The 22,760-nt window shown below is 43.7% G+C and overlaps 1 protein-coding gene across 2 annotated transcripts in view; it reads right to left on the bottom strand.

The window, feature by feature from the left end:
- HTT (huntingtin) overlaps positions 1–22,760 on the bottom strand; it is a 261,043-nt gene that overhangs the window by 15,513 nt on the left and 222,770 nt on the right. For both annotated transcript variants that reach the window (XM_040335343.1, XM_040335344.1), the window contains 5 exons: positions 17,991–18,146; positions 15,556–15,746; positions 10,292–10,406; positions 4,395–4,608; positions 1,038–1,143 (listed from right to left, as the gene is read on the bottom strand). In XM_040335343.1, coding sequence (XP_040191277.1) covers positions 1,038–1,143; positions 4,395–4,608; positions 10,292–10,406; positions 15,556–15,746; positions 17,991–18,146 — 782 coding nt within the window. The remainder of the gene's footprint in view (positions 1–1,037; positions 1,144–4,394; positions 4,609–10,291; positions 10,407–15,555; positions 15,747–17,990; positions 18,147–22,760) is intronic.

The following is a 22,760-nucleotide window of genomic DNA, read 5'->3' as shown; positions in this document are numbered from 1 at the left end:
CACTGTAATAATGTCACTGGTCCCCAAAAAAGTGTCAGTTAGGTGACTGATTTGTCTGCCACAAGGCCGCAGCCACGCTAATTATTGCCGCAATTACTAGTAAAAAAAAAAAGCCATAAATTTATCCCATAGTTTGTAGACTAACTTTTGCGTTAACCAATCAAAAAAACGTTTGATTTTTTTTTTTTACCAAATATGTAGTAGAATACACATTGCCCTAAATTGATGAGGAAATTTAATTAAAAAAAATAAAATAAAAAATTGTTGGATATGTTTTGGAGCAAGAAAGTAAAAAATATTGTGTTTTTTCATCCACAATTGTCGTTCATTTTTTTGTTTATAGTGCAAAAAATAAAAACTGCAGAGGTAATCAAATACCACCAATATAAAAGTGCCATTTGTGGCACAACTGTCAGTTAAAGTAAAGCAGTGCCTCATTATTAAGGGGGTAAAACCTACCTGGGCTGAAATGGTTAAAAAATTGCATGGACTTTCAAAAAAATAAAATAAATCCGATCCTGTATCTGTCCCTGCGGGCTCTGTAGTGAGAGCTGAGTGAACAAACACAGATGATCTCTCAGTTCTCCCCCTCCACTCCAGTGCTTACTGGAGCGCTGGGCTGCAGAGGAGACAGGGACCGACTCAGCTGATCACCGAAAGACGGATTCAAGGCATCTGGGTGGAACCCAATCATATGGCCGGGATCTTCCCAGAGCCTGGACCTGTGACGTCAACTGACAAGCTGAAAGCGGGTCACAGGATTGCAGAACCAACTGTACTCCTGTGATCCATAAAAGAAGTATAGCCCCCCCCCCAAAAAATAAAAGTGTAGCAAATTGTCTTTACTGCATATGAATGTCCTGTTGATAAGCAGGCAATGATGTCGATCCTCCGACATGTCAAAATTAGGTAAAAGGAATCTCAGATCGTCATCAATTTGAGTTACCAGCTGTTTGTCAATGACTGCTGACTAACCCCCCACTTACAATAGTTGTACAGTAGTTTTATTCTTGGACAGATCCACATTAAGCCTTTACCTGTCAAAAAGCACAGATACACGCTCCATGGCAACAATGACCGACTCACTGTCTGGGGCAGCAGGACTTGGATCTGTGGTACGACCTGGGCTGATCTTCTCTTTACCTACATGGAGAAACACAATCAAATCTTTTCTTTTTTACACAATGTTTGGTAAAACGTATTGGTTAGTTGTGATGTCTTGGTATAGGTAATGTAATGCAATAATCACTGGGCTATATTCAGGTAGATGCGCCCCTTCTTACGGCGGCCCAGCGTATCGTATTTACGCTGCGCCGCCGTAAGTTTGAGAGGCAAGTACTGTATTCACAAAGCACTTGCCTTTTAACCTACGGCGGCGTAGCGTAAATGGGGCCAGCGTAAGCGCGCGTCATTCAAATGATGTTGAGGGGGGCGTGTTTTATTTAAATTAGGTTGACCCCGCGTATTTTACGCATGCGCCGTTCGTGAAAAAATCCCAGTGCGCATGCTTGAAATTCCGTCACAAATCGTCATTGCTTTCGACGTGAACGTAAATTACGTCCAGCCCTATTCGCGAACGACTTACGCAAACGACGTAATAAATTCAAATTTCGAAGCGGGAACGACGTCCATACTTAACATTGGCTGCACCAACTAATAGCAGGAGCAACCTTACGCCGAAAAAGCCTAACGTAAATAAATTGCGCCGGCCGTACGTACGTTTGTGAATCGGTGTATCTAGGTAATTTGCATATTCTATGCCGAAAACAACGGAAGCGCCCCTAGCGGCCAACGCAATATTGCACACAATTCTACGCCGCCGTATTCAAGTTACGTCAGCGGAGGAAGCCTATTTTTTTTAAGCGTATCTGCCTTTGAGAATCGACGTAACGATACGCCGGCGCAGATTTGAAATTACGGCGGCGTATCTGGAGATACGCCGCCGTAAAAGCTTCCTGAATCTACCCCATTGTCTTCTCCTGGCGGGGAGGGCTTCCTCCACCAGGAGAATACATTGGCTCAGCGGAAGGGATTCTCCTGTCAGCACGGACTATGTTGATGGAGAATTGAGAGCAAATTTCTTTCCTGCCACCTGTGGTGACAGAAAAGAAATTTTCTCTGTGTACACAGGAAGCGTGTTACTGACCAGATCATCAGGTGAGAATAGAGTCTTAAAATCCTAAACGATTAAGCCAATGCAGTACCACATTTTAGGTTGGTAAGCTGCAATACATAAAATTTAGTTTTTGGGCTTAATATGGTTTTACAATTAACCACTTCACGCAAAATGACGAACCCGTACATCAGTACTTTGACGCCAAATACCGTGGTTATGGCAGCAGCTAGCTGTCATATCCCCAGTATTTTTGGGAACGCCGTGCATTTCTCTGTAGGATAAAAGTGGTCTCCGTGGCAGATTCGCTGCCAGATCACTTATCGGCGGGAGTGGTGCCCTCTGCTCTAGACATCTCCGCCGCTTGCCGGACCCGGCACTACCGGCGGAGACAATCGCGTCCTTTCCCGTGGATGCCTGGCTGCCGACTGAGGGGGAAGATGTCCCCTGCTCGGCTCCATGGCATGGGACAGTGGAAGCGACGTCACACGTCACTTCCACCCATAGCTCTTAACCACTTCCCGACGGCCGTACGACTTTGTACGGCCGCAGGGTGGCTCTACATCTCTGACTGGCCGTGTTTTTACGGCCTGCGCGCGCAGCCAGCGGCGCGGGCGCGCGCGCGTCCGGCGGAGGCGCGCGCTCGCCGCATCGCTGAGATGCCGATGCGAGTGCCTGGTGGCCGCGATGTCCGCCAGGGACTCGCGATCGGCGGCTACAGGGACAAGACGTGGAGCTCTGTGTGTAAACACAGAGCTCCACGTCCTGTCAGGGGAGAGAGGAGACCGATCTGTGTCCCTTGTACATAGGGACACAGATCGGTCACCTCCCCCAGTCACCCCCCTTCCCCCACAGTTAGTAACACAATTCAGGGTACACATTAACCCCTTCCTCACCCCCTAGTGTTAACCCCTTCAATGCCAGTCACATTTATACAGTAATTAGTGCATATTTATTGCACCGATCGCTGTATAAATGTGAATGGCGCCAAAAATGTGTCAAAAGTGTCCGATGTCTCCGCCATAATGTCGCAGTCACGGAAAAAAATGCTGATCGCCGCCATTAGTAGTAAAAAAAAAATAAAAAATAATAATTCTGTCCCCTATTTTGTAAGCGCAATAACTTTTGCGCAAACCAGGCGCTTCTTGCGATTTTTTTTTTTTAACAAAAATATGTAGAATAATACGTATCGCCTAGACTGAGAAAAAAAATGTTTTTTTAAAAAATTGGGCCATTTATTATAGTAACAAGTAAAAAATATTGTTTTTTTTTTCAAAATTGTCGCTCTATTTTTGTTTATAGCGCAAAAAATAAAAACCGCAGAGGTGATCAAATACCACCAAAAGAAAGCTCTATTTGTGGGGAAAAAAGGACATCAATTTTGTTTGGGAGCCACGTCGCATGACTGCGCAATTGTCAGTTAAAGCGACGCAGTGCCGGAAGCTGAAATTTCACCTGGTCAGGAAGGGGTATATGTGCCCAGTAAGGAAGTGGTTAAAAGGAGATTTTTTTTTTATTGAATTTTAAAGTGTATATGAGATCTGAGAACTTTTTGAACCTAGATCTCATTTAAGAGGTCCTGTCATGCTTTTTTTTTCAATTACAAGGGATGTTTACATTCCTTGTAATGGGAATAAAAGTGACAGTTTTTATTTTAAAATATATTTTTTTAAGTAGAATAAAAACATATTTTTTTTTTTTAAAGAGCCCGTTCCAACGAGCTCAATCGCAGAAGCGAACGCAGACGTGAGTAGCGCCCGCATATGAAAACGGTGTTCAAACCACACGTGAGGTTTGGCCGCGATCCTAGACCTCCTCCGTAACTGTCTGGTAATCTAGACATTTATAAAAATCGTCTAAGGAGATTAAAGGGTAAAATTTTGTCGCCATTCCACGTGCGGGCACAATTTTTAAGCGTGACATGTTGGGTATCAATTTACTCAGCGCAACATTCTCTTTCACAATATTAAAAAAATTAGGCAAACTTTACTGTTGTCTTATTTTTTTATAAAAAATAAAAAGTGTTGTTTTCCCCAAAAAAAACTGCGCTTTTAAGTCCGCTGAGCAATTAATATGTGCCATAAAGCGTTGCAACGACTGCCATTTTATTCTATATGGTGTTAGAAGAAAAAGAATACATAATATATAATGTTTGGGGGTTCGAAGTAATTTTCTAGCAAAAAAATTAAAAAATTTAATTTGTAAACATCAAGTGTAAAAAAAGAGGCTAGAGGCTGAAGCGATTAAACCCTTTACCAGAATAAGTTCACAGTAAACCTACCTGTGTACATGCATGTCAGCATCAATCCTAAGGCAGTCATGGCCCTGTGTGGGCTGTGCATATTCACTCTGTCCACACTAAGCTTCACCAGTGCCTCTCCATCCAGCCTGGAAAGCTGCTCAGACAGCAGGAGGCGCTCCAAACCTCTGAGCACACAATGATAGATCATGGAGGGTGTGGATTCCTCGCTCCCCGATACCATCACTCCACACATCTGGGAGGGAGAGAGATAGAGAGATTTATGGGCGACAAACTATTCTGACAGCAGCAATAACACCAAATACGTTTATATGGCTAGAGGGGGGGTCAGAAAGAGAATTTAGGTTATCCATTATGTATTGTTTTCCTGGTGCATAAGCTACCTTATTCTATTATTTTTTTTGGAACGTTGCACTTTTTTTTTTTATGTTAATGTTGTAAAACATAGATCGAAAAAAAAGAAAGATATTTCTTTGTGATATAAAAAAGCAATGTTCTTTTAATAGTCAAATGATGATCTAAATCCCAAAAAGCAAACCTTGGAACTCATACAGTACAATTCATAAAATGCTTTGTCATGGTACACCTTCAATCAACAGTATCTAAAAAGAGCCATTTGGTATATCATTCTTTGCTTTTATTTTCTTATTTGCAGTACAAGATGAAAGAAGACATACATGTGGTGTTAGGTGTCATAGGTTACTGTTCAAGGATGGCTTTTATATAATCATAATATACAGAATATGTATCCTCCCACCAATAGCAATGACGGGGCACCATTTCTCCCACCGACACCAACAATGACACATATTATCCCCCAACCACAGGCACTAAGTAATTTTTTTTTCTACTACTGATAACTAAGGCTGAGCTCAGGGGTGTTTAGAGCCCGCCAGGAAATTGGCACTGTGCTGATCACAGGCAGTGTGACATTTCCCGATCTCTGCATTTGCGGATCAGGAAAATGTCTGATTAGCGCAGTACCGACTTCCTGGCGGGCTCTGCACGTGCAGCTGCAAACACGCCTGAACTTATCCTTCCTGATAACCAGCTCTAGCGATTACTCCCACTGGCCATATCCTGACCCCCTATAGTTTGAAGGACAAGAGACAAGCCTTTTGTTTAGAAAGTTATGAGGACCCCTTCTATACATGTTGCTTTAACTTTCTAAGAAATAGGCTTTACCACTGTATATACACGGAGTTGGCTCTTAAAAGAAAAGTTCCGCCACCCTATCAAAAAAATAATAATAATTAAAGTCAGCAGCTACACATACTGTAGCTGCTGACTTTTAAAATTAGGATACTTTTTTTTAACAGAGATGTTTTATTGAAAGACAAAACAACATTACAGCATCACATGGATATGATAGCACAGTGAAGCACAAAAAACAGGGAACAACTTAAGAGCCACACAGAACAAAATCCCCAACCGCAACACATATTTAAGGGCAAAGGCATTCAATCCCCATCATGAACCATAATGAACAGACCTTAAGGCTGCTTTCACATTGCAGCGTGGACCCGCTATTTGTAGCGCGACTATACCGTCGTGTTTATACCGCGCTAGCGGTGAGGTTTTAACCCCCGCTAGCGGCCGAAAAAGGGTCAATACCGCCCACATTGCGGGCGGTATTGCCGCGCTTTTGATCTCAATGGGAAGGCGCGGTATAGAAGCGGTGAACACACCGCTCCTATACCGCGGTAAGGATGCGGCTAGCAGGACTTTTGGAGCGCTCCTGCTAGCGCACCGCTTCAGTGTGAAAGCCTTCGGGCTTTCACATTGAAGCCTGCAGGGCATGATTTTTCATGCGGTATAGCAGCGCTATTTTTAGCGCTGTACCGCATGAAAAACGCCCCAATGTGAAAGGGGCCTAAGTTATACAGGTGCTATACCCCCTCCAGGGATCTTAAAAAGGATGAGAGAACAGAGTACCTAAAAGAGGAGGGGGGGGGGAAATGAGAGGGAGCAGCGGTTATGTAATCAGGAGCAGCGCACTGATAGGCCCGTCGACCACATTCAGCCCCTAGCATCAATCCACCCAGACCAGACCTTATCGAATTTTGCAGGGCACGGTCTACTCTCATAGGTGATTCTGTAAAGAGGTAATACTTTATTTACAGAAAGGGTCCAGGACTCCACAGTAGGCGGAGCCGCCGCTTTCCATTTAAAAAGAATTTCTCTCCTGGCATAGAACAGGGAGAAAGTGAGAAACAACTTGGAGTATCTGCCCCCCTGAACCTCCTCCAAATGACTCAGGAGAAGAACCAGGGGATCCATAGGAACCTGTAGTCGAGATATTGTGCCCAGGACCTCAGCCACCTGACCCCAGTAAGGCTGAATCTCCGGACACGACCAGACCATATGCCAGAACGAGCCCACCTCAACCCTGCAACGCGGGCAGAGGGGGTCTCTTTGGGGGATATTAGGATACTTATCTGTCCTGGAGTCCAGCGATGTCGGAACCACCTTCTTCCATTGGCTGCCAGGTGCCGGTAAGGAAAACCTTGCCGTAAACTGCTCTCCAACTGGCCCAACAGCAGGGGAAGGAGGAGGGAGCTGAACTTCTGACATACCTCGCAGCAGCAAGTTCCGACAGAATCAAATCAAGTGGGGACAGAATCAAACATCTGGGCCCGGCCGGTCCAGCCTCCCCTCTTATTTTCCCTTTACAATAAAAGTAGAAGATAATATAGAGAGAAACAGAGAAGAGTGGGATGGGGGGGGGGGGGGGGGTGCACGAGCAAGGATACTGCAAGGCGTCCCAAGGGGCGTAGTCTTCTCTTTGGTTATCGCCAATACTGAAAGGTCAGGTACCACTCCCGTAACAGAGTGGTCAGGGGTCACTCAGTCCCCCTGAGATTCTGTCCCTCTTTTGAATATTTGAAAATGTTCCACAACTGCCAGGTTCTGGAGTTCACCTCCTGTCTTTGCTGATCGGAGAGGATCAAGTCTTCCATGCGACTGATCTCATCCACTCTTTTAAGTCAGAGAGCTATGGTCGGCGGGTCAGGGGACTTCCAGTGGAGAGGCACGCAGGCTCCCAGCAACCAATCACCCGCCTTTAACTTGAAAAGTCCCGCCCCCTCTGTCTGGACCTGCCATGCGTGTGATTAAGGTAGGGCAGTGTGGGGAGGGGGAATGATGCGTGGATGAAAGGGGCAGTCTGACTCCAATATCGAGGGAGGACTGTAATGGCGAGGGAGGACTGTAATGGCGAGGGAGGACTGTAATGGCGAGGGAGGACTGTAATGGCGAGGGAGGACTGTAATGGCGAGGGAGGACTGTAATGGCGAGGGAGGACTGTAATGGCGAGGGAGGACTGTAATGGCGAGGGAGGACTGTAATGGCGAGGGAGGACTGTAATGGCGAGGGAGGACTGTAATGGCGAGGGAGGACTGTAATGGCGAGGGAGGACTGTAATGGCGAGGGAGGACTGTAATGGCGAGGGAGGACTGTAATGGCGAGGGAGGACTGTAATGGCGAGGGAGGACTGTAATGGCGAGGGAGGACTGTAATGGCGAGGGAGGACTGTAATGGCGAGGGAGGACTGTAATGGCGAGGGAGGACTGTAATGGCGAGGGAGGACTGTAATGGCGAGGGAGGACTGTAATGGCGAGGGAGTCTGTCTATGAAGTGGGCTCTGTAATGGGGGGGGGGGGGAATCTGGGATGGACTGGGGATCTGTCATGGACTGGGGATCTGTCATGGACTGGGGATCTGTCATGGACTGGGGATCTGTCATGGACTGGGGATCTGTCATGGACTGGGGATCTGTCATGGACTGGGGATCTGTCATGGACTGGGGATCTGTCATGGACTGGGGATCTGTCATGGACTGGGGATCTGTCATGTACTGAGGATCTGTCATGGGGGGGGGGGGGGGGTCTGCTTCACAGATCTTTATTTAAAAAATTTTTTTTTCCTGAAACTTCCCTCTTAAAGTGAAGGCGTGTGTTATACGCCAATAAATACAGTATATCCAAATAACACGCCTGAGCTCATCTCTTTACTCACACACAGCCACAAAGGCAAGAGAATTCTTGTTGGGCAGTGTATTAGTTGCTCGAATGAACACACTTAGACTGAATTTTAATGGTTCAAAAAATGATAGGGAAAATCGTCGGCCCTCGAGCATGTTCACTTCATCAAATCTGGCCCTCTTTGAAAAAAGTTTAGACACCCCTGCACAAGTACCGGTGCTTAAAATTGCTATACAGTATTTAAAGTGATTGCAAAGGAAATAAAAAAATAACAAAAACAAACAGCTCTATACTTACCTGCTCAATGCAATCGAATTGCACAGAGTGCTTTCCGACTCCTCTCTGTTCAGTGCCCCCACGAGCAGTGGCATCACGAGGTGCAGTAAAACATGGCGTCACCCCTCCCCCCACCTCCAACTATAGTCGCCCCCCAAAGTACAGACCCCCTCCACCAAGTAAAGACCCCCTGGACAAACCAGCCCCCTCCATTAATACATACCCCCAAGGAAACCCCCCCCCCCTAGTACAGACACCCCCAGTGGCTTAGGTACATGGAACACCCGGGTGGCAGCTGGAGAGGACAGTGTGCAACCACACTGCGTGGGTGGAGAGCAGATAGTGACAGCCTTGGGCAGGAGTTGGAGACAGAGAGGAGGAGGAGGAGGAGGAGGAAAACGCATGCCAGGCACGGCCGCGGCCCTGGAGTTTTTTTCCGGCTGAAGAAAAAAAAAACAGCAAAGGGAGCCAGGGCTGTCATCACCCTTGGGATGGTGTCACCACTGCTTACGGGAAGACACCTTCCGAGCCCCGCTGCGGCATCAATTGACACAGACAGCAAGACTTAGCCCGTCTTCTGCTCCCTCGTCACTGGCTTTGATTGACAACACTGGGAGCCAACTGCTCCCGATGACCCAGCAAAGCCAGTGGGAGACGGAAGTGAGGGGAGAGAAGAGCTGCAGATGTACACAGCGCTGGAATGAAGCGCTCAAGTAAAAAGGGGGGTTATAGGGGTTAAATCCGATGCCTAAACATTCTTTACCACAACTGCTTCCCACCCACTGTATAGTGAAATGACGGACAGGCATGAGCACGCTTATTCTGTGAGGAAGTCTTGATGTGCTGCCATTTTTGACAGAAGGGGGCTTGTGCACTGCAATCTGTTGTGCACTGTGTCTCTCAGACACAACACATCACCGATCTATGACGTAGGCTCTTTACCATGTGACCAATCACAGCTCATCACAGAGTAAACAGGAAATGCTGGTTATCCGCATTCCTCTCCTCACGTTGAAAGAGCGTGAGGAGAAGAGAGCCAGTAAACAGTATTCCTCAACAGGGACATCTGCACTGACAATCAATGCCCTAATGATCAGTGCAGCCCCACCAGTGCCCACATCAATGATCATCAGTGGCGCCACGGCAGCACCCGTCAGTGCAGCCATTTCAGCAGACATCAGTGAAGGAGAAAATGTACTTATTACTTACTATTTATTTTAAAACAGAAACCAAGAAAAAAAATTATTTTTGTTTGTTTAGAAAAAACAAACAAACAAAAAAAAAACGGTGAATAAATACCAACAAAAGGAAGCTCCGTCTGTCCCCCAAGAAAAAGATAAAAATTTAGTTTTGGTACAGCGTTGCATGACCACACAATTGCCATTCAAAGTGTGACTGCACTGAAAGCTGAATACTGGCCTGGGCAGGAAGGGGGTGAAAGTGCTCAGTAGGCAAGTGGTTAATGCAAGGAATGCGTTAAGGTAAAAAACATTTAGGCTTTATAACCACTTTAATATTGCAAGAATCATTAATGCACGGATTTTGATTTTACAACACACAGCTCATTTTCTGCCAAATAGACCCATGGAAGATTGCTGCAACTCTCAGCTTAGTGTCTCTATTGCCTAACATGGTAGTTCTCATGGCATAGACACTCACCTGTATAATGCCTGCAGTAAAGTCTGGCCCAACATCCAATGGGTAGTTTTCAATTAAGTAAAAGGCAGCCGCACACATTACCAGAATGTGCTGCTGGTTGTGCAGATTTACACAGCTGGAATAGACAGAAACACAGACAAAATTACATTTCAAATGCAATAAAATACAAACAAATGCGGTCACAAAAACAAAAAGCTGACCCATTGGTTACCAATTTACCATCTTTAATCACCAAGTTTAAGGATAAGTTTGCCCTTTCAGCTACCGTCCCCTCGCCTTCCCGCCCTCCACTTCCTGTGACAGCAGACAGGGGTTCTTCCCCCTGCAAACGTTGTCACTTTAAAAATAAAACACAGCTGTGCGAGGCTCCCTATTTTTCTTCAGTATGAACATTTGTGCTTGGTTAGTTGCTTTGGGGAGCAGGGGAGAAATCGGGGGTCAGTGTCTACTGCCAATACCGTATTACACTTAAACCCTCCTAACACCTATTGCTCATTAACCTGTATAAGAAAGATGTGTATACTGATATATTTTCAGCCCAATTTGGTTTGGTCCCATGATCTCCCGTGTGTCTGCCAGCAGCAACTGCAAGAGTGTGTGCTCTGAAACTGTTGGTTATGCCTGGAGAGGTGACGTCAATGGCCCATCCGTTGTCGGCACTCCCTCCTCTCCCCTACAGCAGTGCTGGCTGACACAGGGGAGCGGGATCAAGTGACCAGACAGGAGTGGTGGCCTACTTCGCGAGAGGAGCTTGTCGTGTTTGGAGGAAGAAAAATTCTGACTATGACCCCAAGAACACCGTCCCTACACTCAACCATGTAGGTGGAAACATTATGCTTTGGGGCAGTTTCTCTGCTACGTAAGAGAGTGTTGATTTTATTGATTTATTTTCATTTAAATGTTTTACGCCAGACCCTGTGCGCTCTTTTTTGCTTGCGATTATTACAGATGCCTTCCTAAAACCTGCACTAGAATTAGGTTTAGATGGAGAGATTTTTTTTTTTTTTTACTTGGAAAAACCAACTTTATTAATACAAATCACATATTACAGGACAGTCAAGTACATTTGTCAATAAAAGTACAGTTTCATATGGTAAAATGCATAGAGTTTTTTGTTCACTTAGATACCTCTAGATATATATTCACTTGTTCATAAGGACAATGGAGCCTTCTGATGTAGAACAACCTCCGGGTGAGGCACAATCAGACACACGTTTCTTCATCCTCTAGCCACCTGCCCCATACTTTGGAATATTTTTGTGTGGACCCCTTGTGTGTGTGTAAATCAGCTTTTTAAATAGCAAAGTGTCATTAACAGCCTTTCCCCCATCTGTAGAGTGGGGGGCAAATCCTGCATCCATCTCTGGGCGATCACCTTTCGTGCTAAAAAATAGTGCTTTAAGAAGGAAAATTGTCTGATATTTATCAACCTCTACGTCACACAGTAATCCCAGAATACACAACTTAGGGTCAAGTACCACAGGGGATCCCATATTATCATGCAAAAAGCGGACAACCTGTGTCCAGTACGTCTGAATATTTGGACAGTTCCAAATGAGATGGTAAAACGTACCAAGCGTGGACTGACACAAGCGTCAGGTCGGGTTGGATGTGTGTTGGAACTTGGCCAACCTCAGTGGTGTTAGGTAGGCTCGGTGAACAATGTAAGTTTGCGTCAGTCTGACAGCTTAGGGGACGCAGTCTTGGTTCCCTCAAGTATTTCGTTCCAGTCTGCGTCTTCTATTGGGCCTACGTCCTGTTGCCAAGCCGTCTTGGCCTTCTGAGAGACGGCCACTGTACCCCTGCGCCTGATGGTGTAGTACAGGTGCGAAATAAGCTTGGAGGGATCACTCCCCAGAACAATACCCAGCACCGGTGGGGGTTCCGTCTCTACGGAGTGATGTTTACACTCACTAACCTGACCATGCTACATTCCCAAAGCTGATCAATGCGACGCTGCCATAATATAAACTGATTTAAGTCGTACAAAGAGAGCAGTTTGATTTAAGCTGTACAAACTTTAAGATTTGGAGCCAGTGACTGGAATGCAAGAATGCATCCAACTCTCTACGGTCTAGTCAGGGAGCACGCTATGAGACATAGACCCAACTTTGGTGAACTGTATATTCTGCAGCCTGGGTATAGCAGTGTACTGTACAGGCATACCCCCGCTTTAAGTACACTCACTTTACATACACTCGCGAGTAAGGACAAGGAGTGTATGTAAAGTGCCTTACAAGTACTGTACAGACATTTTGCAGCCGCAGTAGAAGGAGCTAAAGCTCCGAGAGCATAGCCTGCCCTGTTCCAGTGTGCCCCTGACACCCCCAATACAGCCCCTGAGACCTCAACTACAGCTCCTGACACCCCACTACACCCTAGAAGTGAAAAAAGATATTGTTTCACTTTAAGTACATTTTCGTTTTACATACATGCTCTGGTCCCATTGTGTACTTAAAAGTGGGGTATGCCTGTATATATACTCTGCTGCAATATTATTTAATTTCAGGGTCACTTGACTAGCAGTCGGATGAATGTGTGTGTAGCCGTATCCTTCCCATGTGAACTCACTGTGCAGTTCTGCTCTAGGGCTGCATCCTTATTCAGAGGTGCTGTTTTCTGTTATATTTGAAAAAAAAATAATAATAATAATAATAATAATAATAATCTGCTAACTATAACGTCTTTTAGAAAAATATATCCATTGAATGCATCAGAGAATTCACCTCTGCAAGATGCCACAACACCACTTCTGGATTTTTACTGAAATATTCAGAGGACATTTTATTCAATGTGCAATTTATTCCAGGCATTGTATACAACATTTCAAATCTGTAAACTCCTTTCCGGTGTTATAATTTCCCTTAACACCTATATACATTTCTAACCTTAACAGCTCTGCATTAGTAGCATTGACAAACGGTGCAGCTGGAAAACTCAAAATAAACCTACCTACAGTAAACTATAATCTGATCGATTATTATTGGTCACTGCAATAGTGCTCACTTGCCGCCCCCCCAATACTTTGCTGTTGCCAACTGCTCCCTGTCACTGTTTAAAGTGGGGAGCAGGATTCCCATATGCTGTGTTGAGACTGTACAATGACAAGTTTTATTTTATTTTTGTATCATTATAACTTTAATAAAAATCATTGAAACAAAGTGGGGAGCAGGCGGGGTGGGCTACTAATTACATTAAGCCGCTGTGTAGCACAGCCAAGCACTTAGCAGTGCCTGAGTATGTAACAAGCAAATGCACATAATGACCCCTTCTACACAGAAAAAGGATTAAAAACAAAACAAAATTACCACATATTGATACAGTTTATACCTTACTGGTCTAACAATAGACTGTACATAAATATATAGGAACACGCCAACAGTGAAACTACATGCAATGTAAAATTTAAAATAATATATAAGAAGGCAATGTAAGGGCTAAAGTGCTTTGCGTGTGGGCACGTGTAATCAATACTAGAAAGGAGCAGGGAAGGTACAGTGAGGGAAACAAGTATTTGATCCCCTGCTGATTTTGTACCTTTACCCACTGACAAAGAAATGAGCAGTCTATAATTTTAATGGTAGGTTTCTTCTAATAGTAAGAGACAACAAAAATATCTCTAAAAAATGCATTTCAAAAAAATTATAAGTTGACTTGCATTTAAAAGCGGAGTTCCATCCACATAAAAGTCAGCAGCCACAAAAAATGTAGCTGCTGACTTTTAATAATCGGACATTCACCTGTCCCATTGGTCCAGCGATGCGGGACGAAACAGGGGGGGACCCTGAAGGCAATCGGGACAAAAGAGGGGGGGGGACCCTGAAGGCAATCGGGACAAAAGAGGGGGGGGAACCTGAAGGCAATCGGGACAAAAGAGGGGGGGGGGACCCTGAAGGCAATCGGGACAAAAGAGGGGGGGGACCCTGAAGGCAATCAGGACAAGAGAGAAAAGAGGGGGGGGGACCCTGAAGGCAATCGGGACAAGAGAGAAAAGAGGGGGGGGGACCCTGAAGGCAATCGGGACAAAAGAGGGGGGGGGGACCCTGAAGGCAATCGGGACAAAAGAGGGGGGGGGGACCCTGAAGGCAAACGGGACAAAAGAGGGGGGGGACCCTGAAGGCAATCGGGACAAAAGAGGGGGGGGACCCTGAAGGCAATCGGGACGAAAGAGGGGGGGGGCCCTGAAGGCAATCGGGACGAAAGAGGGGGGGGCCCTGAAGGCAATCGGGACGAAAGAGGGGGGGGGCCCTGAAGGCAATCGGGACGAAAGAGGGGGGGGGCCCTGAAGGCAATCGGGACGAAAGAGGGGGGGGGACCCTGAAGGCAATCGGGACGAAAGAGGGGGGGGGGACCCTGAAGGCAATCGGGACGAAAGAGGGGGGGGACCCTGAAGGCAATCGGGGTGAAAGAAGGGGTGGACCCTGAAGGCAATCGGGAATGAAAGAGGGGGGGACCCTGAAGGCAATCGAGACGAAAGAGGGGGGGGACCCTGAAGGCATTTGGGACGAAAGAGGGGGGACTCTGATCCAGTCAGGCATGATAATGCCCTTTGCTCGCTTTCCTCAGACCCTTAGGGCACTATCCCCCCCCGCTCTCAGCAACAGTGGGACATACTTCCTGCTTCTGACACCAATGATGGCACACTATTCCTCCCCCTAATACCAAACATGGGGCATTGGTTACTCCCTCGGATGCCAGGACATTTTTTACCTCCAGTGGCGATAGAACGCCCCCCTGAACAATTGAAGGGCAGTAAACTGGTCCTTGGTTTTGAAAGTTTGGAGACCCGTTTAAATCATATGCCGATTACAAAAAACTCCAAGAAAAAGTAATCATTCCAATTGAATTCATTAATAAAAACATTTTGCCCCCTCCCGAATAACTAATATACTGTATGAAGTGGTACTTGTACTGAAAGGTTTAGAGACCCTCGATCTAGGATTTGAGCTCCAAGGTTGACCCTAGTTCTGTGTTGCTACAAACTATTACAGTGGCAGCACTAAGAGGTTAGGATATGTAAATTCCAGTTTGATATACACAACAGTCATTAAGCTTCCTGGATCATTACACATAATACTTATGCAGCTAGAGTGGAAACATTCATATATCAGGGGTACAGGAGGCAGGGCTCAACAAAAGCTTCCTCCAAAATACACATAGAACTTCTAAATGATAAAACAAAGTTTCTGTTCATCTCCCCTGCCTTCCCCCTATATATAAATCACATCATGCAGAATGTAAGGTGAACTGGAGGAGACACTTACTGTGCAATGCCCCTCAGATTGGACAGCAGGTAATCACTGATGATGGGTATGAGCTGCTTGGCCGTGTCATCCAGGAGGTCACACTCCAGCACATAGAGGATGCCGTGCAGAGCTCCAATGCGGCTGGGCATGTGAGTACTTCGCAGTGTGCTCTCCAGGAGCCGGCTGACAGGCTCTGCAATAGATTTATCCTGACAAAAAAGGCAGATTTCACTTGTGATGAACAATTGATAAACACACACACTAAACACAGAGGGGCAGAGAATCTAACACCAGTCAATTAGGCTCCTTTTACATGAATGAACGAACAAACAGCAATGCATTCCAGTGGGCAAACAGATGTAGATGGATGTCATCCGTTTATATCAGGTTTTTCTGCTTCTGTTCAGGTCTGTTATTTTTCACAGAACATGACTGCATTTTTGCTCCATTTAAAAAATGGAAGCAGACAAAAAATGGATGGAAAACTGATGTACACAGAATCCACTTTTTTCTTAGCAAAAACATATTGATGACACCCGTGTTAAAGGGGCCTAAAGTTGAATCTATCTGGCACATGTCATTAAATGACAAGACTTCTCTTCATTTACCCTCATTCTCTTACCATTTTTGCCTCCACTTATTGGTTCCCCTGAAGGCACTAGTGATGTAGACTCAGCTGCGCAGATGCCCCCTGGGAAGGCAACCTCAGTAGTGCCTTCAGGGAGATCCTGTACTTAAACTGCAAGATCTCACAAGAGCTTGTACTATTCTCATACTAAGCATGCAACAGATGAAGCGCATGGCATGTGCTTCATCTGGAGCATGCTCTGTATGGCAATAAACTCATTTGTTATAAAAAACAACAACTTTCTACCCAAGATCTTTTTTTTTTAAACAGTGTAATGCTGTACAGTGTATGCTCTAAATGAGGTGCATGACACCATGCCTTCCACCTTGCAGATCTGTGGGATGAGATACATTTGCAAAATGGCAGTTTGGGAACAGAGACACCGGCTGCACACAGACAGCCTGAAAGCGGATCCACAAAAAGGAAAGGTGGGGTGCTTATATACAATATGTCAAAAATAGGTAAAAAAATCACAACCAAAAAAACTGGATAGAACCAAACAAAGTGTCCTGTGTAAAGAATAAGTAGATATAAAAAATTCAAAGAAGGTAGACACGATTGCACACCACAGCGCAGCCATAGGAGGATCCTTTTGAGCCTACATGACCTCCGTAATAGAGGTCCATCAAATCTGGTAAGCGGCCTCTCTGTCTGAATATATATCCCAACGGCTGAAAATCTTATGGATATTTTTGTTTGATGAATTTACTTTGTGATTACATCTAATCCATATCATCTCCAGTTGACTATTTTCTTTGTATTTTTTTCACTTGAGTGTTAAACCATATTGTTATATTTTATGGTTATTCATATCTACTTATTCTTTACACAGGACACTTTGTTTGGTTCTATCCAATTTTTTTGGTTGCGCATTTTTTTTACATATTTTGTTTAGCTGTGTATTCCAGCTTTTTGTATTTTTCCAGCGCCAATCAATTTTTATTGACACCAACTTTTTCCTTCCGCCAGGTTGGAAACGCCTAGTAGCACATTTAAACGTGAGACATGATACCTAGTTGTTGTCTTCTTTTGTTAACTCATTAGATCTCACTTGAAACATTTTGTAGCACTTGCTGCACTGATCACTGTTTGGGAGGAAGCGCAGATTGCCCACGCTTTACATCATTACATTAGCTTATATACAATGCATTCTATATTCTTGCAGGAGAGGGGAGGAGGTCCTCTCTAAAGCCCAACTTCCATTTCTTCCCCATTTTCAGTTGTGTAAATGCATTGCTAAACATTTCCATGATCACTGCTCCACTACCCAGTTGAATAATGTCCAGTGTCATCCAACACCTTCCTCTTAGCCTAGTCTGTCACGTGCACCCCCTACGTCATCATGCCACCTGGACTCATAGCATAAACCTTTCTGTAGATTGGTACTCGCACATCAAAATGTTTGGCAAATGAGTGCTGTTGCCTGTCTACTGGCTGAAGATAGAGCTGAATAAGCAGAACTGAAACTGCAATTAAACACTCAAAATCAGAGAAATATACTTTAATTGTTTTCTCGTGTGGTGGAGGTGTACAGGGAGGTCGATTATTTTGGGAAATATAGTTGGGCTTTAAGAAAAAAATGTATAATTTGCATATTATGTGTCCCCCCCCCCCCTATAAACATGTCTTTACTCCTAAAACTCCTGAACTAGCTGCTAGGGGGTTGACTTCTATTAATGGTGAAACTAGAGAAGACAAATGTTGTATAATCCGTTCTGCCCAATGATTAGCCAATCCATCCTGTCCCTGAGAAAGATATACAGCTCTATAAAAGGAGTAATCAGTAGCACACCACTGAGTAGAGCTCAAGGCGGAGGCAGCTTACCATTCCCAGCACGGCAGCCGCCTTGCAGATTGCAGGCACCAGATACTGAATGAGAATTTCATCCTCGGATGGGTGCTGTTTATGGAGCTCAGTTAAAGCCGTGTACATCATCTCAAACTGGTTCCTCTCCGTGAATAAATCAGATACCGCCAGCAGCTGCCGAGAGACAAGTACAGAATAACAGCACGGCTACAACACTGCCGTTTCCAACAAGAAAATAGCACATGCAGCGAATACACAATCACACACATATAGGAGACTCCACACAAATTCACAATTCAGCACCAGAGGGAAAAACAAAACTAATGCTGGCCATACGCTCCACGGAAAATCGTCCCAACAAACTTTCGAAAAACGAACGTTCGGTCGTGAGCGCAAACGATAGTGCCATCATGTAATGACCAGAAATCGTTCAGTGGACATAAATAAAAAATAAAAAAATGTATTTTTTTTCTTTTTACATATACCTAGTGCAGAAAGTTCAGACGGGAAACACATTAACCTTCCGATTTATCGTTCGGCAGAAAATTTCCAACTGTGTCCTTCGTTTTTTCAGCTCAAAAACGTCCCAATGATTATCGATTTTGTGCCCATTAACTGTTCGAAAAATGAAAGAACTGTCTGAACGACCGAATTTCGGACGAATTTTCGTATGGTGTATGGCCAGCATTAGTTCTAGTACTTAAAGCGATTGTAAAAGTAATAAACAATAATAATAAACCTGCTCTGTGCAATGGAACCTCCTCTTTTCTGGTCCCCCACCGGCACTCCTGGCCCCTCCCCCCTCTATTCAGTGCTTCCGCGGGAAGCAGCTTACCATAAGGGCACTGGTGCATGCTCGCACCCGAGCCCCGCTGCTGCGTCCATTGACGCAGACCGCAGGACTCGGCCCCGCCCCCACTCCCTCGTCACTGGCTTTGATTGACAGTACAGGGAGCCAATGGCTCTGTGAGCCCCAGCAAAGCCAGAGACCCGAAAGTGAGGGGAGAGAAGAGCTGCAGATGTGCACAACGCTTGATCAAATGAGGGCTCAGGTAAGTAAAAAGGTGGAGGGGGAGGATGACACCTAAACAGTTTTTACCTTTGTGCAAGGAATGCATTAGGGTAAAAAATATTTAGGTTTCATAACTACTTTAAAACTTACATAAAATTGGAACTAAACCCTCAATCAGAATTAACAATTTTTAATCCTTATGCTGCCAACACTAGTAAATAGATAGGATGGTATATTATATTTACTTTTGTTTCTTTACAGTTCAATTGCTTCCTGGTTCTGGCTTAGGCCAAAATTATATCCTACATCCCAGGAGTCTTCAGGGGTTTATCTGTCTTTCATCTGGAGGAGGAGCATTCTCAGCTTAACACACCCTCCTGCCTGCATGCTTGTGCCAAGGGTATTCCACATAAATCATCTGCCCTTACTCAAGATGTCAATGGCCAGAAATGCTAAGGTGGCGTTTATCAAAGTGATTTTTCAACACAATAAAGCACAGAGACATGGATGGATGAGTGAGTCTGTGGATATTAAAAATGAATTAAATAGCATTTTGGATACAGTTTAGTTCCATCTCCATCAGATCTTCAATCTGGCAAGCACTGCCTGTCAATTAGGGTGTCACTTTTAAAGTATTACAGAGTAAGGTAAGATTCCCTTTGCAATGAAACTAATGAATACTAAAATTTGTTGAGGATTTTCATACATACTTCGAACATGCTGAAAAATCTTGTAGCATTACGGGGTCATATATATATATATATATATATATATATATATATATATATATTACACACACACATATATATATATATAAAAACGCAAACATTTGATCAGTCCTAAAAAATTATAACCTTATTTTACTTAATATTTGTATTTCCAACAATCATCAGTGCCATCTAATGCCCATATGTGCTAGGTTTCCTGAAACACCTTAATCAGAACAAATACCACATTATTGCTACTAGATGGAACCGATGATCCTAGGAAATAACTGTATTAAACAAAACACAGTCAGAATTTGTGGGGCCTGGGCAAAAGTTTGTGGCATTCAAAGTTTTTTTTTTTTTTTTAAATAGACCCCTAGTGTAGCCGAGGTGCTCCTCCTAGGGATTGAAGACAATCTCTGGGATGATTTTTTGTATCCCAAGGAATTTGGACACAATCAATGCGTTTTGAAATTACTTTGTTTTTACACAAAGTAGCCCAAGTTCCCTATGACCCCAAACAATACAGTACTTGAGCCCAGGGGACCCAAGTTTCATTTAATTATTGTTTAGAGACACATTTTAGCTGAAAGCAACCAATGTTTATCTGCAAGTAATGTAGTAGAACTATTGTGAAGTTCTCTGCTGTATTTTATAATTGAATGTTCTGGGGGACATCCCTAGGAGGATGAAAGGAAAGCAAAGTACTGTTGGGGGGTAGAGGAGTTAAAATATTGTTTTGCTCTGAGCTGCCAAAGTGCAGTTTTGAGACTTCACTGAAGAAATATAGGCAGTAGCTAATATGTATAGATCAGCGTGACAAAAGGTTTAATAAATATTAATTTAATAAGTGTCATAAAAGAGAAAATGATTCAATAACTACAAGAAAAAAAAAGCAAGCAAGTGGTGAGTCACTATATATGTTCACAGCAATTTATACCGCACTCTATATACTTAGAGCAAGGCAGATCCAGAGGAGACTCATTCTATGCATCGTAAAAATGCTAATAAAATGCAGAGGAGCACTATATTATCCATCTAAATTGTTCTCAGGATCTGCTGAATATGGCGTTAATGAAAACACGTACTATATGAAATATGAAGCCTGCCACTGTTGACCTCTTGTTTATAAAAGTGCCAATGTCCTGACTGTCATCCAATATTTTCCATTCTGCTCCAAAACAAGTATGAAGAAAATCAGGAGTTTTGCCTTCACTGACTGCATGCTTGTCAGTCTAGCTTAAAACCATCTTGGTACACACATACCATATATATATTAGGGCTGCAACTAACGATTATTTTCATAATCGATTAGTTGGCCGATTATTGTTTCGATTAATCGGATAATAGCCTTAAAAAAAAAAATTTGCATTTAAAAAAAAAAAATTGGGCCAATTTGTTGTTGGGCAGATTACAAAACACAAATTGCTGCAAAAACACATTACATGCTTTTCTGCAGCTTCTACATTGAAGTAGATTGAACCAAAAAAACGAAATAGCACCGTTTTGCGTTAAAAAGTCCTTGCCCTTTCCAAATACGCAGCAGCTGAAAAAAAAATCATGGATGTGAACGTGTCCCATAGGAAAACATGTAAATGAACTGTAGTGTGTTTCTGCAAAAAGCACCAAAAAACAGAGGTGTAACCCCCGGCCTGAGATGTTTAGTAACACAATGGGGTTAAAAAAAACTAAAATAAGTACAAAAAGAGAAAATAATCGCTACTGTAAGGGGTTCATTCTTTTACTGTGGGACAGTGAAAGTAATATTTACAGTAGCGATTTGTTTTTTTTGTACTATAAAGGGCCATTTTCTTTTTTTTTAACCCCATTATGTTACTGGCCGATTAATCGATTATGAAAATTGTAATCGATTAATTTCATAATCGGTTAATTTCATAATCGATTAGTTGTTTCGGCCCGAATTTTATATATATATATATATATATATATATATATATATATATATATATATATATATATATATATATATATATATATATACACATACACACACACACACACACACACTGTATTTGCTGGCGTATAAGACTACCTTTTACACTGAAAAAAAAATGGGCAAAAAGCAGGGGTCGTCTTATATGCCGGGTCAGCTGCTCGGATGCCTGCTGGATGTGCAGTAATACTGTATGTAGCTTAGGCTACATACAGTATATACCGCTTAGCCAATCCCGGTGAGCGATGTATATATATATATATACACACACACACACACACACGCATCTCAAAAAATTTGAATATCATCAGAAAGTTTATTTTGGTAATCCTTTCAGTAATTCCATTAAAAAAGTGAAACTCTCATTATTTATAGATTCATTAAACACACAGTGACATATTTCAAGCATTTCTTCCTTCTAATTTTGATTGTTATGGCTTACAGCTAGTGAAAACCCAAAATTTAGTATCTCCGAAAATTTGAATATTGTGAAAAAGTTCAATATTGTAGACTCATGGTGTGACATCAGCCAATTAACGCAAAACACCTGTAAAGCTTTCCTGAGTCAGCCTGGTTCAGTAGGTTACACAATCATGGGGAAGATTTCCGACTTGAGAGTTGTCCAGAAGGCAGTCATTGTCACAAACGGTGATTGCTAAAGAAGCTGGCTGTTTACAGAGTGCTGCATCCAAGCATATGAATGGAAAGTTGAGTGGAAGGAAAAAGCGTGGTAGAAAAAGGTGCACAAGCAACAGGGATACTGCAGCCTTGAGAGGATTGTGAAGGAAAAAAAACATTCAAGAATTTGGGGGAGATTCACAAGGCGTGGACTTTGGCTGGTGTCAGTGCTTCAAGAGCCGCCACACACAGACGTATCCAGGAGATGTGGGCTACAACTGTCGCATTCCTTGTGTAAAGCCACTTCTGAACCAGAGACAACATCAGAAGTGTCTTACCCGGGAGAAAAAGGGAGGAAGGAGAAAAAAGGAGTGGACTGTTGCCCAGTGGTCTAAAGTCCTCATTTCAGATGAAAGCAAATTTTGCATTAAATTTGGAATCCAAGGTCCCGGAGTCTGGAGGAACAATGGAGAGGCACAGAATCCACGTTGCATAAG

Source organism: Rana temporaria, chromosome 1, assembly GCF_905171775.1.
Source record: "Rana temporaria chromosome 1, aRanTem1.1, whole genome shotgun sequence".
In the NCBI taxonomy this organism is placed as follows: Eukaryota; Metazoa; Chordata; class Amphibia; order Anura; family Ranidae; genus Rana; species Rana temporaria.
This window is presented reverse-complemented; position numbering and strand designations above follow the sequence as displayed.